At 34.1% G+C, this 15,390-nt stretch overlaps 1 protein-coding gene across 1 annotated transcript in view; it reads left to right on the plus strand.

Moving 5' to 3' along the window:
* Nucleotides 1-4,470: 4,470 nt before the first annotated feature.
* Nucleotides 4,471-15,390, plus strand: part of LOC110115724 (squamous cell carcinoma antigen recognized by T-cells 3) — a gene marked incomplete at its 5' end in the record, with an annotated part of 43,233 nt that continues 32,313 nt past the window's right edge. Inside the window, 3 exon segments of the mRNA XM_020849051.2 lie at nt 4,471-4,605; nt 4,681-4,806; nt 7,004-7,048. Of these exon segments, the coding sequence (XP_020704710.1) occupies nt 4,471-4,605; nt 4,681-4,806; nt 7,004-7,048 (306 nt within the window).

Here is a 15,390-nt window from a genome sequence, read left to right on the forward strand (position 1 = left end):
CATCGGGGTGACATTAAGGTCACTTGTATTTTTGTAAGAATTTGGGAGGCATTTTGTTATTCAAGTCATGTCGACTCTAGTCCTTTCGAGGAGGAGGATGAAACTTAAATATTAAACCCACGCAGCATTCTCGAATCGTTAGATTTGAGATTTATATGCGACGATCGGAGCACATGCGGGTAATATCATTTGACCCTGCGCAGCATTCTCGATTATTTGTGTTTGTACTTATAATAGATTTATCGGAGCACATGCAGGGATTGATTTTAGTTTAAGGGATCATATTTAATATATAAGGGGCATTTTAAAATATTTAAATATGATCAAATTATGAGAGTGATTTTTATTTATAAAATGTCCAAGATTTCACTTAAGGGCCTACGAACGCCTTCTGTCCACTTGTACACATGTTGCGGATCCGGTGGCATTGTTCTAATTTAGGTTTCATTTATAGCACATAGAAGATATTCTTTTGTTATTAATATCTCACTCAACATAACTTACAGAGAATGCTTGTTTGATGGGCATTAGGAGATCATGCTAGTATTCGTAGGGCAATTATCATGCTTGTTATAAATTCCCTTATTCTCTCCCATGAATAAATTGATTTATTTGATACAAGCTCCTTGTCCTTGCTTGCAGACTAGTTGTTGTTGAGGGTGATCTAGACAATTTCTCAATTTCTTGGAGTATAAGGTCTTACTGATTTATGAGAATCATCGGTTCTTCAAATCATCATATTGTGATCAATTGCCTTATAAGTTAGTTCACATTTGTAGGAAGTTTGGTCAATATAACATAATCATCTTGATATTGCATAAGCAACATAAGCAAGATACCTTAGTGACTTAGAACATAATAAAAATCTTCCATCAAATAAAAAAAATATTTTATGGATGCGGACTTAATTATTAGCCTTAGTTAAAAATCTTATACATGATTAAAGTTGACACTACAAATTATGTATAGAGCAAGTTTCTAGCATCCAATCTCCTTCCATGGACTTCAAGAAAATTTTCACCTTCATTTAGAATGTAGTCGTACATGATTTTTCTTCTGTGTGTGTAGTGTTTTCTGCAATGGCCTGCAGATATTTGCATTCGTCGCTAATTTCTAAGTGACTATTTAAAATTCAAGTCCTTATAATCATGTTGACTGCAAGTATGGTTTGAGTTCAAATTTGAGTCCATTTCGAGTTTAAGTTCAAGTCTAAAATTATTTGATCGAATATGATTTAAAATTCATTTTATGTTTAAATTGAATTTAAATCAATTTTTTTGGATGAAGCATCGTGAGGTGGGACCAGTGTCGGTTGTGTCGAGTATGTCGGTGAGGGAGTCGGTGATATGAGCAGTTATAGTCAACACCGATGTCCCCATCACTACCTCTAGGATAGCTACTAGTGGCAATTAAATATTTGATGGCATAACCTTCCAATGTAGTGTCCTGATAATTAGATGGAAGGACTTGGGGGGTTTCTTATCTTTCATCTGCCAATTGGATGTTTTACGACTTTGAATGTAAATTTGATGTGATTTCATTCATATGGACATTGCTGACATTCTCTTAGGAATGCCTTGGATTTATGATACAAATGTCACTCACTATGGTTGTGATAACATTTTTATGTTTAAATTCAAACACAATGCCATATAGCTTTTCCCAATCAAGGCTGTAGACATGCCCAGAACCCCATCTCCACACAAGTCCATTCTGAATTGCAGCCCAAACATTCTTCATCCAAATTTGCCAAACTACAATTGATATTTCTTGGATTTGCTACTGAGTGGGCACCATTCATGACATTTCTCTGATGAGGTGTCTATTTCATCTTTGATATAATTTGATAACATGTTAGCCATTCTATTATTATGATATAGTTTTATGATTGCACTTTCTTTACATTCTTCATGTGAAGGAGTAAAGTTAAGACACATCAAAGCTTATATATTGTTATGGTCTTTGATTTTTGATTTGAAGTTAGTGATATGTCAATTGAGGAGCATCTTGATACTCGTCCACCTATGGGATGTATTCAATGTTACATTAATTTTGTTGTGGGATTTGAAAATTCATGCCCAACTCTTCTATGAGAGTTTGTGGTTTGGGGTCAAATGTTCGAAAGGCAGATTATATTGTATATAAGATACTATTCCATATTTAACCCTCATTTCACGAGGAATTTAAGATATGGCTTTAGGTTTCTCATTGGTGCAGGCTCCTAGGTTAAGTACCTTTCCTGACGACAATAGAGAACTTTCGGCTAATACTAGTTGATATGAGCTAAGTGCTTAATGTATCAGGTGCTAAATACTTAGCATATAGTAGCAACGATTTGATTGTTTAGTAGAGAAATTTACTGCCTAAAGCTTAAAATGGATGATGGGGGGAATGGTGACAATCCTGGTATAGATTCCATGGTTCTATTATCCCACATTGTCACAAACCCTAGTCTATTTACACAGCAGAGGTAGTGGGCCTAATCTGACCAAAGGGTCATTATAGAGAACGATAAATTATCTCGTCTAAGTGGATTTTACAGAACTTAGGTTGATGTTTGCCTGAGGGTATAATTTTAAGTTAACCTTAACTAATAGAAGGCTTTGTGCATTATCAAGTGTACTATGCTGAATGTCTGACGAGTATGACGATCGATCGATGCATGCGACACTGCACAAGGCTGGTTTGATGTGCCCCGTACTATGAAAAATTACTCGAAACATCGTCCCTTACATAATGAATGACACTATGCTTGTTCATGCGCAACTCTGAGGACCAACGAAAATAATAGAATGAGCGCGAATGACTTCCGATCACGAAATAGACTGTGTAATTGCGTTTTGAACATAGAAATTAGTCAAGAAAGACCTCTCGCGATCAACTCAAGCGAAATTGGTCTAAAATGACAAATCATGTGTGCGACGTTACAAAAAATTTATACCAAATGACTATCATTTGCAAAATAGACCCCTCCATCGCATCTGGCATGCCCAATGCAAGTTTCTAGATAGATGGAAGGATCATCTTTTTTAGTCATTTTGAAGATTTATGACAAATATTTCATCCCCCAAGAACAACAAGTAAAAGAGTTATAAGGCATTGTAAGTCCTAGATATAGTTATGATACCAAAATTACTTTTTAGTTGCATTTATCATAATTTGATTATTCTTCAAGATTCCATGTAATGTTTGTATTTTGTTAATGTAATGCTTCTAAATATCATGCATTTTGTAAGAAATAAAGTTTATGTTGAATTGTAATCACATGGGATACATTTCCTTTTTCTATTTGGAGAGCTTGGTTGCTATTCCAATTTTTCATTGGTTAGGTGACTTGGAAAACCCCTTCTTTGGTTAAAGGTTTAACATTTTCATTTTAGTTCTATTTTGTGTTATCTTTTTCTATAGTTTAAATCCATATACCCCTCCTAAATGTTCCAGAGCTTCTCTCTAAGTTCCAATACTTTTTTTCTTTCTTCTCAAGTTAAGACCATAGTCAAAATCTATCTCAATCCAATCTCTTAGCTTTTCCTCAACTTCACACAAAAAATCCATAAAACCTCTAACTCTCGGAACTGCTTAGTATATTAAGCTTTCTATAGAATATTTACATCCAGCATATTTGCCTACCCAACCTTCTCTTAAACTCCATATGAAATTAGGCTTTTGAAAATACCCCAAGACCAACCATCCTTCCAGTAGGTCTTGACCAACATTAGAAATTCACATTGCCAAAGTTTTCAAAAGCTCGAATCACTTCTAGAGGTCCTCCTATATTCCCAAATCAAATAAAATTCCTCATATCAATCCCCCCTACCCCCCCTGCACACTTCATTATATCCCTTTGTAAATGCCTTTTGCATTCATGCATAATAAATACTAGTCACATACAAGAATTCCAAAAATACACTGAATTGTGCTACACTCCCAAAACAAATCAACACTTAAATTAGAAATTTTTTTTGGTTCTTGTGCGATGTGGATAGAAGGTCTACTCTTTTTGATTAGGCCACATAAATTGTAGGCACTAGAATCATGAAATTCTTATTTTAAATTTGGATTTATTTGGTGAGAATAGGATCACTCAAAATAAATGCATATAGAATCCCGTTCTTATCTAGTGTCTTTCTTTCTGATATTAATCATGCTTTGATTGATGTTGAGCATGAACTTTGAGTGTAGTTCGAGCAAAAAAAAATGTTATATTTTTGAGAGATTTGATTTGCGTTATTCATAGTTGTAATTTAGCTTTGTTGATTAAACATATTTTTAATTAGTTTTCAACACGAATTGAACCTCCATTTCCATGCTAGTTTAATGTAGTTTACAAATTGTTTCACTCCTATTTTGTGGTTGTATTCTTCTTGGAGAAAAGTACCCTTTCTAAGCACTACTTAGTTCATTTATATTACGTATGGCTTATTTCTTTTAATCATCAAAATATATAATATCAATGTGTCTTTCTTGCAGAATTATATAAAACGGGAGGACTCGATTGGTGATCCAGCACGTGTTCAAGTTCTTTATGAACGTGCTCTTGCTGATTTTCCTGTATCAAGTGATTTGTGGCTTGGATATACTAGCTACCTCGACAGGACATTGAAGGTTGCTTGCATGACTTCATTATTTGACTTGCCAACTGGTGCTTTCTGTCGAGTTATGATAGTTTATATTCTACAGGTTTCTGAATTTGTCAAAGATGTTTATTCAAGGGCCACAAGGAACTGTACATGGATAGGGCAGCTTTGGATCAATCATATGCTTGCATTGGAACGCATGTCTGCTTCAGAGAAAGAGCTGAGCACTGTAGGATCATCCATCTGCATTTCAATTTAAATTTAAATACATGTTTTGAGGGTAGTTTGTGTGCAAAGGTTATCTTTCTTGCATGGTAATAATAACAACAACAACATCAAGCCTTCAACCCATTGTGGGGTCGGTAACACGAATCATTTTTCTCCATTGTGTCCTGTTAAGAATCAAATTCTCATTTAAATCTAATAAAGAAATGTCATTTCTAATATTTTCTAACCAAGTCTTTGTAGGTCTACCTTTACCCTTTTTTTAACAAAAGTTAAATCTAATACATCTACTTTCCTAACCGGGTCATCAGAAGGCCGCTGTTTTATGTGACCAAACCATCTAAGATGATTCTCTCTACTCTTATCTTCCACTGGAGGTAGTCCAACCTTTTCATGTATATGCTCATTTCGTATCCTGTCTCTAAGAGTAAAGCCACTCATCGACCTGAGAATTTTCATCTCTGCAACACTTAACTTAGTATTTTGCTTCTCTTTTAATGGCCAACATTCGGTACCATAAAGCATTGCAGGTCTCAGCACCATCTTATAGAATTTTCCCTTAAGTTTGAGGGGGACTTTTCCATCACACAAGAAGCCCGATGCATTCTCCACTTCAACCATCCAATTTGAATTCTGTTGATAATATCCCCATCTATTTCACCATCACTCTGAACTATAGATCCAAGATATCTAAAACGTGTACTCTTATTAATGACTTGATCGCTCAAAGTTACAATCTTCTCACTAGGTCTATTATTACTAAAATTACACTCCATGTATGAGTTGCCTAAAAGTCTTAGGCTTATAATTTTGGTTTTGAGAATGATCGTATGTGGGACTTTATGAATCAAATATTGAAATTGACCTAATGACGTGTTCTCTGACATCTCCTGGCAAGTTTTGTGGATTATTTAGTGGAATTTAATTTTTGATGCAGTGCACAGTTTTACACTTTGAGATGATTCACTGGCACTTTGACATCAACTAGGTGTTAATAAGATCAAACCTTGGTCCTCGACTTATTTGCCTGATCAAATGAGTTAACATTATATATATTTGAATTAAGACATTGGGGCATTATGGTGATTTGGTTCTTGGTGGAATATTTTTGTTCTTTTGCCCCTGAATGAGGCGTTGTAGTCATTTGGTTACTCAAACCATTTGACATGGGTTTTTAATCGTTCAAAATTTATGAAGACATTGACAAGCTTTCTAGTGCATTGATATGCATGTTGATGTACTAGAAATGGACCTAAATTGTTGCATTCCATTTATGGACATTTAGTAAATATATTAAGGTGCTTTATTATTTAACTATAAGTTTATGCATTGGTGAATGGGCACATTTTATAAGATAATACATTGAGTCGGTTCAGGGTTGATCATGAACTGTATTATCATGGGTAGAGCTTCTTGAACTCTACTCCATAGGACTTTATGGGAGTTTACTATAATTTCTGTTATTTTAAACCCCAACATTTTATAATTTGTTTTTTTAATTTATAATTTTAAGCCTACCCATCCTGTAATAAACCTGATATTTTATTGTAATTTAAACATCGGGACTCTATTAAGTATGAAATATTACTTTGAGAAATTATTTAATAGATGATTTTAAGGTATACATATTTATAAAAGCATAAGGAGCAAAATAATGAGACATATCTTGAAACTAAAACTTCAGGTCTAGTAGAGATTTCTATTAAAATTTAGAGAGCTATGAGTGATATTGAATTTGTTTCATAAAAAAATCTTTTTAATGGAATTTTGAAGAATAAGTGGATGCTAAATAATTGTAGAAGCAATCTTTTGGCACTAGCATTTAAGAAAAAATGAGATGATCAAGATTGTGATAATTATATACTTCTTTTTTGGGGATTTGTCTCATTGAATTGTTATATACTTGTATAATAACATGGGTAGAAGTTCAGAAAGATTTGTATAGAATAGATTAAGCATCTCTTGAAACACTTAATTTGAATGAATGATAAAATGAAGGTTCATAAAGCTAATCCTAAGTTGTCGTTATAAAGTTAATGATGATGATAATTGTGATGATCATATTTCAGAATATTATGTGTCATTAATGCGATTTGGATTTTTTTTTTAAATTCTGGGCGGGCTTAAGTTCTTTATCTTGACAATGTGTTTGTGCATGGTGCATATGTTGGAGTGACTTAGTATTTTGTTCTGTTTGCTAGGTCTTTGAGCGGGCAATTCAATGCTCATTCCCTGGCGTGCAAGAGGTAATTCTTTTGATTCATTGCATCCTCAAGTGCTAGTTTTAACTGTTTACCTCTGATGGAACACTTTATCCTGTAGTTGACATCCGACCTGTTCAATTTCTCCTCATATTGTCTATTAAATGTTTTTTTGACATGACAAACGAGTGTAATTTATGTTATATGCTTCATGGTTTCACTCCTTTTGTATAGCTGTTTCACTATAGATAAACGAGAAGATCAATGATTTTAAAGACTTAAGAAATATAATGAAAATGGAAGGAAGAATTGGACTTCCTTTGATAATGTAAATAATTGTAGGAATTTCTGATAATAAAAAGTCTGCGTGCATATAGAATATTATAGATTCTACATGACTATGCCACTATGTACGAACATATGCAACTTTAAAGTGCAAGTGTTTCTATGCTCGAAGGTTTATACACATTTGTAGGCTTCATGAAATCAATGACAATGAGGGCTGAGTTTGGTAGAGTAGATTTTTGGCTCCAAGCCATCTTGATGCAACAGGCAAAATGTTAAATCCAAACAGATTCTCGACTGGTTTTAATTTTAATCATCTGAAAAAGCCGTAATGTATAATTGCAGATTGAACTTGTGCTGTTGTGTTATATTAATAATATTAAAATAGCATATTAATTGATTTAAATTATCTGCCATGAACTACACGATCTGTGTTTGAATAGTCCATAGTAGACTATTAAAGGAATCAATTTAACTTTGTTAATCTTGAATATGGATACTCTAGCGAAACCATTCTATACTGATCAGTCACTTGTTAAGCACTTTCATGTTGATTTCAACATAAGTTGCTTTTTATTATGTGGTTGGTAGGGAATGAATTGAATAATATCTTCTTATTTTTTCAGTGATCTTCTCGTTTATCTAGTAGTTTCTGTTTTTTTTTCCCAAAATTATCAAAGGCAATTTTGTGTTGTGTAATGCTTAAATCGAGTAATATGAGTTGATAAACTTGTTTAAATTTATCATTGTGCTATATCTTACTTGTATTAAATCCGATAAATCTTCTCCATCAGTCTTGGTGTAGAATGCAAATTCTAGTTGCTTTTGTAATCGGCAGTGGCTTTTTATTGGAATAAATATTTTGTGAGCGTACTTACCTATTTTCATGGTGAAATTTATTTTAATGCACCCACTTGAATAGCTGAATGGTAGAAGAGTAGAGATCAACATGCTGAAAGCATGATGCGGAAAAGGCAGTTCAAACTGGTAGATCCCTGATAATTGAAAGAGAGAAGAGAGAATGTTGGGAAGAAGATAACGACACCTGAAGCTATTTTATGCTGAATCCTCAAAGCATCTAAATATTGAAATCCTCAAAACAGGTTGTGTTGAAATGTACAAAGAAGGGACGTTTACATCTCATGCTTACGATCTTAACCATTCTTCATTAATGAGAGTCGCTTCGTTACGTAACTATTTATAATGGTAAAACTTGTTTTGAATGACAAATCTGCTTATATCGCTGTCTATGCTCACAAATAAATGAGGAAATATTACATTAATCTTGAATGACATGTCACATAAAGCAGTAAAATGACCTTGTAGATCATGAGGATAGTATCATATAAAACATGACATATAAACCATGATATAAGTGAGAACCTTATCCTGGAGATTTGAAGTATTGCTTAAGAAAGAAATGGATTAACTTTTTTACTGCATTAGTGAAATTCTTTTTGCCAAATAAAGGCAAATAGAAAATTCATCCTGAAAGGTAGAGATAAAGGAAGAGGTCATCTTGTGGATGAAGAGATGACTGGAAGGACTACTCCATTTTGTAGTAATATCAACATAAGGTTTCTATTGTAGATATTTTTGAGCACTTTTTATTAATTTTGAAATATAATCTATAAAACCTTGTAGATCTTTTTGCACATGATTGATTTGATTTATGCTCTTTATTTTTGAGACATGGAATAAAAAAACTTAAAATTTTCATTTGGGTTGGGTTGTGGTTAGCGAGCCTAAAAAAGCAAAGTTTGAGTGAGCTAAATATTTATTTTTGTTTGACTCTATTAGGTATGAAATATTGCTTTGTCTGACTCGCATGACCTAAAAGAATTAATACAAAAAATATCTCTCGAATAAAGTTTTTATTGGAGGAGATTTAAATGGACATGTTGGTAGAGAGGTGGATGATTTTAAAAACATTCATGGTGGCTATGACTTTGGAGCGACTAATAAATGTGCTAAGACCATACTAGATTTTTCTTTATCTTATGATTTTGTAATTGCTAATACTTCATTTAAAAAAAGAGACGAGCATCTCATCACTTATTAGAATGGATGTAGTACAACTTAGATTGATTATTTTCTTATAAAAAATAGATCGTTTAGATTGCAAAAATTGTAAAGTTATTCCGAATGAAAGTTTATTACCCAACATCGCTTATTAGTTTTGGATTTTAAGATGAAGGGGCAGAATATTAAAAATAAAGTAAATCATTGTTCTAGGATTAGATGGGGGCATTTAATGAATATTAATAAAAGTATTTTTGAGAGTAAGATTCTAAATCATAAGATTTTGTCTGTGCATGAAGATGCTAATGTTATGTGGAAAAAAGTAATTAGTGTTATTAAGAATGTTGCAAAAGATGTACTAGGAGTATCAAAGGGAAAAATTACTAATAGTAAAAATAATTGATGGTGGAATCAGAATGTGCAGGAAAAAATAAAAAATAAGAAGATTGTTATAAAAATTAATTTAGTTGTAAAAACTTTGATAATTAAGAAAGATATATAGAGGATCGTAAGGAGTCTTAGAAAATAATTTGTAATGCAAAGATTTTAGCTTGTAATCATTTATATAATCGATTAGATAATAAGGAGGGCTAAAGATATATGTATAAGTTAGCAAAAAAAAGAGATAAGAATTGTAAGGATTTATTTCAAGTGAAGTGCATTAAGAATGAAGATTAAAAAGTGATTTTATTAGAAGAGGATATTCAACAAAGGTGGATGAGATATTTTGCTAAACTTTTCAATGAAGATTCTGAGAATGTGATTGACTTGAGTGACCTTAGCACCCTAAATGAAAATAAATTTTTTTATTTTTATCGGCATACAAGTAAAATCGAAGTTAAAGAGGGCTTTAAAAAAATGAACTGGAAAAACTAGTGGACCTGATGATACTCCATTAGAACTGTCGAAAGGCTTAGGAGATAGAAGGAATTTCTTGGCTTACTAAAGTTTTTAATATTATTTTGAAGACAAAAGATGTCACATGAGTGGATAATGAGCGTGTTGATTCCTATTTTTAAGAATAAAGGTGATGCACAAGATTGTACGAATTATAGAAGAATTAAGTTAATGTGTCATACTTTAAAACTATGGGAGAGAGTTATGGAGCATAGGATGCGACATGATATTAATGTTTCTCAAAATCAATTTGGATTCATGCCAGGAAGGTCTACTATGGAAGATATACATTTATTGAGAGGTTTGATGGAGAAGTATATAGAGAATAAGGAGGATCTATAAATAATTTTTATTGCTTTAGAGAAAGCATATGATAAAGTTTCAAGAGAAGTGTTATGGAGAGTTTTACATAAGAAAGTGATTAATAATACTTATATTCAATTCATTAAGGATATGTATGCGGGAGCTGTTACTTGTGTTCAAACACAAGGTGGTTTGACCAAGTATTTTTCTTATTTCAGTTGGATTACATCAAGGATCAGCCTTAAGCCCATATCTTTTTTGCTTTGGTCATGGATATTCTCACTAGACATTTGCAAGAGGTTGCATGGTGTATGCTTTTCGTTGATGATATTCTTCTTGTTGATAAGGCTAGAGGGGGTTGTAAGTAAACTTGAATTATGGAGGTCAACCTTAGAGTCTAAAGCCTTTGTTTGAGTAGATCTAAAACTAAATAAATGGAGTGTACTTTTAGTAATAATGGATCTAGTGGAGGGATTGTGACATTGGATCTATTGTTTTAGAAGAGTCAGAGCAGGGCGAGCAAGTCATTAATAAGAGCACTAGTTTTAGATATCTTGGATCTATTGTTCAGAGTGATGGGGATATTATTAATAGAATTCAAGTTGGATGGTTAAAGTGGAGGAATGCATTAGGTTTGTTGTGTGATAGAAAAGTCCCTCTCAAACTTAAGGGAAAATTTAATAAGATGATAGTGAGACCTGCAATGGTTTATGGTACAGAATGTTGGCCATTAAAAGAGAAGCATAATATTAAGTTGAGTGTTGTAGAGACGAGGATGCTCAGGTGTGGGCTACGAAAATTCATCCCCGGCCTCCGTCCGCACTATTGCTTTCCTTCGGCGAGGGAGTTTAACGGATTAAGTTTTGGGGTAAATTTTGGAAGGCAGATAAGTTTGTAGATAAGACGCTACCCAGAGATTTCACCCTCATTTTATGAGGACTTTATGATCTGAGTTCTAGTTTCACGGATTAAGTTTTGGGGTAAATTTTGGAAGGCAGATAAGTTTGTAGATAAGACGCTACCCAGAGATTTCACCCTCATTTTATGAGGACTTTATGATCTGAGTTCTAGTTTCTTATAGGCGCAAGCCCCTATAGTTAATTACCCCTCCCGATAACGAGAGAGAACTTTCGATTAAGGCTAGTCGTCGATCAGATACGTAGAGATACGTGTTATCTAACATATAGCAGCAGCATAGGTTTGGATTTGGGAATTTGGAAAATTTGATATTTAAAATAGAAATTGCACCATCTTGCACTTAAAGCGAATGGTGGGGGAATGGATGATAGCCCGATCAAGATCCCATGGTTCCGTCGTCCCGGGCCATCGTGGTCCCTGGTCTACTTAGTCAGAACTTGATGAGCCTGAATTAAAAGCTATGATATTTATTGAAGATGATATAGAAGTTCAAAGACAAACCACTGAAGAAGCTAATCATATCATTTCTTCTATTGAATAGTTAAAACTTTATGTGCTAGACAATTTATGTTTATGCTTTTGTTGTTGTACTAGACATTTAATGCTTACTTATATTTTGATATTATAAGCTACAAGGCTACAAATGATGTTGTTGTCATTTTTTTGTAATTTCAAATATTATGCTTTGATTGCTTTCTTAATTTTTATATATGATTTATAAATTATAATGCCATGTCCGCGCCGTACCCGTATCCTGTATTTTTAAGAATTGACGTGTCCCGTATCCGTATCGTGTCGTATACGTGTCGCCGTATCCGTATCGGTGCAACATAGTTGGCAAGAGATTGTTTGAGTATGAATCATAGTGATATTTTCGACTAGGCATTAGTTCTATGTAAGCTGAAATAAATTTTAATTTGTCTACCCCAGCAAACTGTTGCGGAGGGTGGATGTATTTTGCTTTAAGTGTTTAATACTTGAATTTCAAATTTAAATATATTTGAATTTTGGATTTTTGGGCATTTTAGTGGAGCTTGGAAATATTTGTGAACCCCTCCGGTTGAGATAGACATTCAATACGGCCATCATCGGGGCGTTTGGAGTCATTTCCATTTGATTGAACCTTGTCGACTCTATCAATTCGCCGATAAGGGATCAGGTTTCATAGGCTTTGTGCCCTTGTTTGTGAATTTTTTGGTTAAAGGCTTTGAAGGCCTGATATGAATGTATAAAATAAATATTATGGTCAACTTCATGACCGCATATTTATCCGATGGTTCGAATCCTGTCAACTCCTATTTACCTGCTTAGGAGGATCGGGTTTTATAGGCTTTGTGCCATTGTTAGTGAATTCTCTTAATTATAGGCCTTGATGACCTAATATGAATGAATTAAAACAAATATACCGATCTCCACAACCGTGTATTTGTTTGATGGTTCGAATCCTGTCAACTCCTTTTGATCCGCAAAGAAGGATCGGGTTCAAACTTGAATTCACTTATTAACCTGCACAGCATCCCTAGACGTCAAATGTGTACCAATATCATGCTCGTCGGGGCCCATGTGGGTACTTGATTGTATACCCTCTTTTAGTGTACCTATGTGTATACAAGCTACAGTGTATGTGTGGTGTACTTTGAAATTATTTGTAGACGCCTTTTGTTTGCTTGTATGGATGTCGCAGATCCGGTGGTGTTATGGTCTTGATGTTATGAGGCTTCTCCTCATCTTGATGTTGACTCCCCTTTTTTCATTCACCGGGGGTAGCTTCCTTGAAATTCGTGGCCACTTCCTTGAAATATATTCTTTTCAAGCTCTTTAGTGTAGTAAACTTATCACTTTCGGTATTTGTCGACGCCAGAATTATTTTCTTCTTATGTATAGGATTAAGAAGAGACTTTGGAACACCAGGAAGTTTAGTTCTAATTTATTCAAGCATCCCGTCTATTCTGTTAGGAGGTGTCCTTTTTCGTACATCGGGTTGTCATTATACCGACGTACTTGAAGATCTTGATCACCACTGTCGTTGGTGATATCCGTACTTATGTTCATAGTGGTTCATCATACTTACAATACACTGTTGTTATCCACAAGTATTCATTTGCAGGGAATCGTTGTATCCACTACGACCTTGTAAGTGTTTGTAGAAGAGTCATTGTCACCTACATCATATCCACCTTTCACCAATCTCAGGTGGCTTTGATGGTTGTACTTGCTTGTAAGGATAGGTGTTCCACTATCAAGTGTCGGCATTGCCACTCAATCTACATGCATTTGTAGGGGTTGTCGTAGGAGTCTATTACACCATGCTTATACATGTTTGTGATGCATTGCAAATCTTTCACACTTTGCCCACAAACATGTGTTGAACATTCAGCAAGCCTCCTACAAAGGTTTGTAGGTACTTGTACTTGTTGCATATCAAATCTCTTCAGCTTATAGAAGACAGATACATCTACTTATCACCGCTCTATCATAGGCTGTATATGCATCTTAACACTTGTGTTGGACTTCTTGCACTCTCCTTGTTGTGTGCACACTGAGTCTTGAAGGTTCATTGCATTTGTTTGACATTGAATTGTTGCTGCTTGTGTGCATGTCACTTGATAATTCTTTGCATTTCAATCATTATGATTGTTCCTTGACACTCGTTGGAGATCTTATGCCACAGCTTACATGTAAAAGCTTTTATTCGTTTGTCAATCGAGTTATAATTTGAATTGATACTTAGTTTGATTTGGAGCTTTTGTATTTGCTTAAGCAGAATTCCAAATTCAGTTCGAATGTTCAAATCCACAGGTTCCTTGTGTTCAATCCGGTTCGAGTTCAAAGTACATGTTCAAGATCTTCTTAAGTCCTTGCAAGTTCAACTGAATACTCAAATTAATTTGAATTCTGGTTCTAGTTTGATTTTATTTCATTTGGGTTTGACCTTAAGAAATCATTTAAATTTTATTCAGGTTTAATTTTACAAGTCCACTGTTCATTTGAGTCAAAGTTCTATACTTTCAGTTCAAGTATGAGTCCTCTGTTGCCCTTCGTATTACTGCTCAAATGGTTTCTTCAAATTGTTCAAGTCTTATGTACTTCAGTGAAAATTTTGGCAGCACCCCAGCATATCCCCTGTTTGGGGAAAGTAAGGGAGCTGGGCCTTCCCACCATGCTACTCGAGCGTGTGTGGTAAGTGTCCTTAGACACCGCGGTCGTACATTTTTTCATCCCACCACGCTACAAGAGCATGTATGGGGCCTTCAACAGTACCCGTACGAGAACACCAGTAGCTCTCCCTATCACGCTACAAGAGCGTGTATAGGGCTTATCCACCTCGTCGTATGCATCGCACCGGGCTCCCTCCTACCGTGCTACAAGAGCGTGTATAGGTGGTTCTCCGTCCGCTACAAACGTCGAAAATAGGATTTAGAACTTACCTTGCGCAGCAATTGTCGATGATGCTGATGTCAAGGTCGAGGACTGTCCCTACCACGCTACAAGAGCGTTTATAAGGCTTACCCGCCTCGTCGCACTGGATTCCCCCTCACCGTGCTACAAAAGCGCGTATAAGAGGTCTACTAGTGCATCAAGCACGTCGAGGATAGGATTTGGAATGAACAAAGAGGGATCCCTCTCTCCCCTCAGCTTCTTTTCTTTTCCTTTTTTTCTCTTTCTTCTTTCTTTTTTTTTTGGCACATATGTTTAATTTATAATTAATTATAATTAGTTATATTAAATCTATAACTAATTATATTTAATTTAAAGTTAATTACAAATTAATTAATTTTAATTTATAATTAATTACAATTAGTTATATTTAATTTATAACTAATGCAGTTATAAATTAAATTTATTTATTTATTATTAATTGTAAACTAAATATAATTAATTATATTTAATATATAATTAATTATATTTAATTTAAAATTAATTATAAATCAATTGGATTTAAAATTATAACTGCATTAGTT

The sequence above is a fragment of the Dendrobium catenatum genome, unplaced genomic scaffold, assembly GCF_001605985.2.
Source record: "Dendrobium catenatum unplaced genomic scaffold, ASM160598v2 fragScaff_scaffold_306, whole genome shotgun sequence".
NCBI lineage: Eukaryota > Viridiplantae > Streptophyta > Magnoliopsida > Asparagales > Orchidaceae > Dendrobium > Dendrobium catenatum.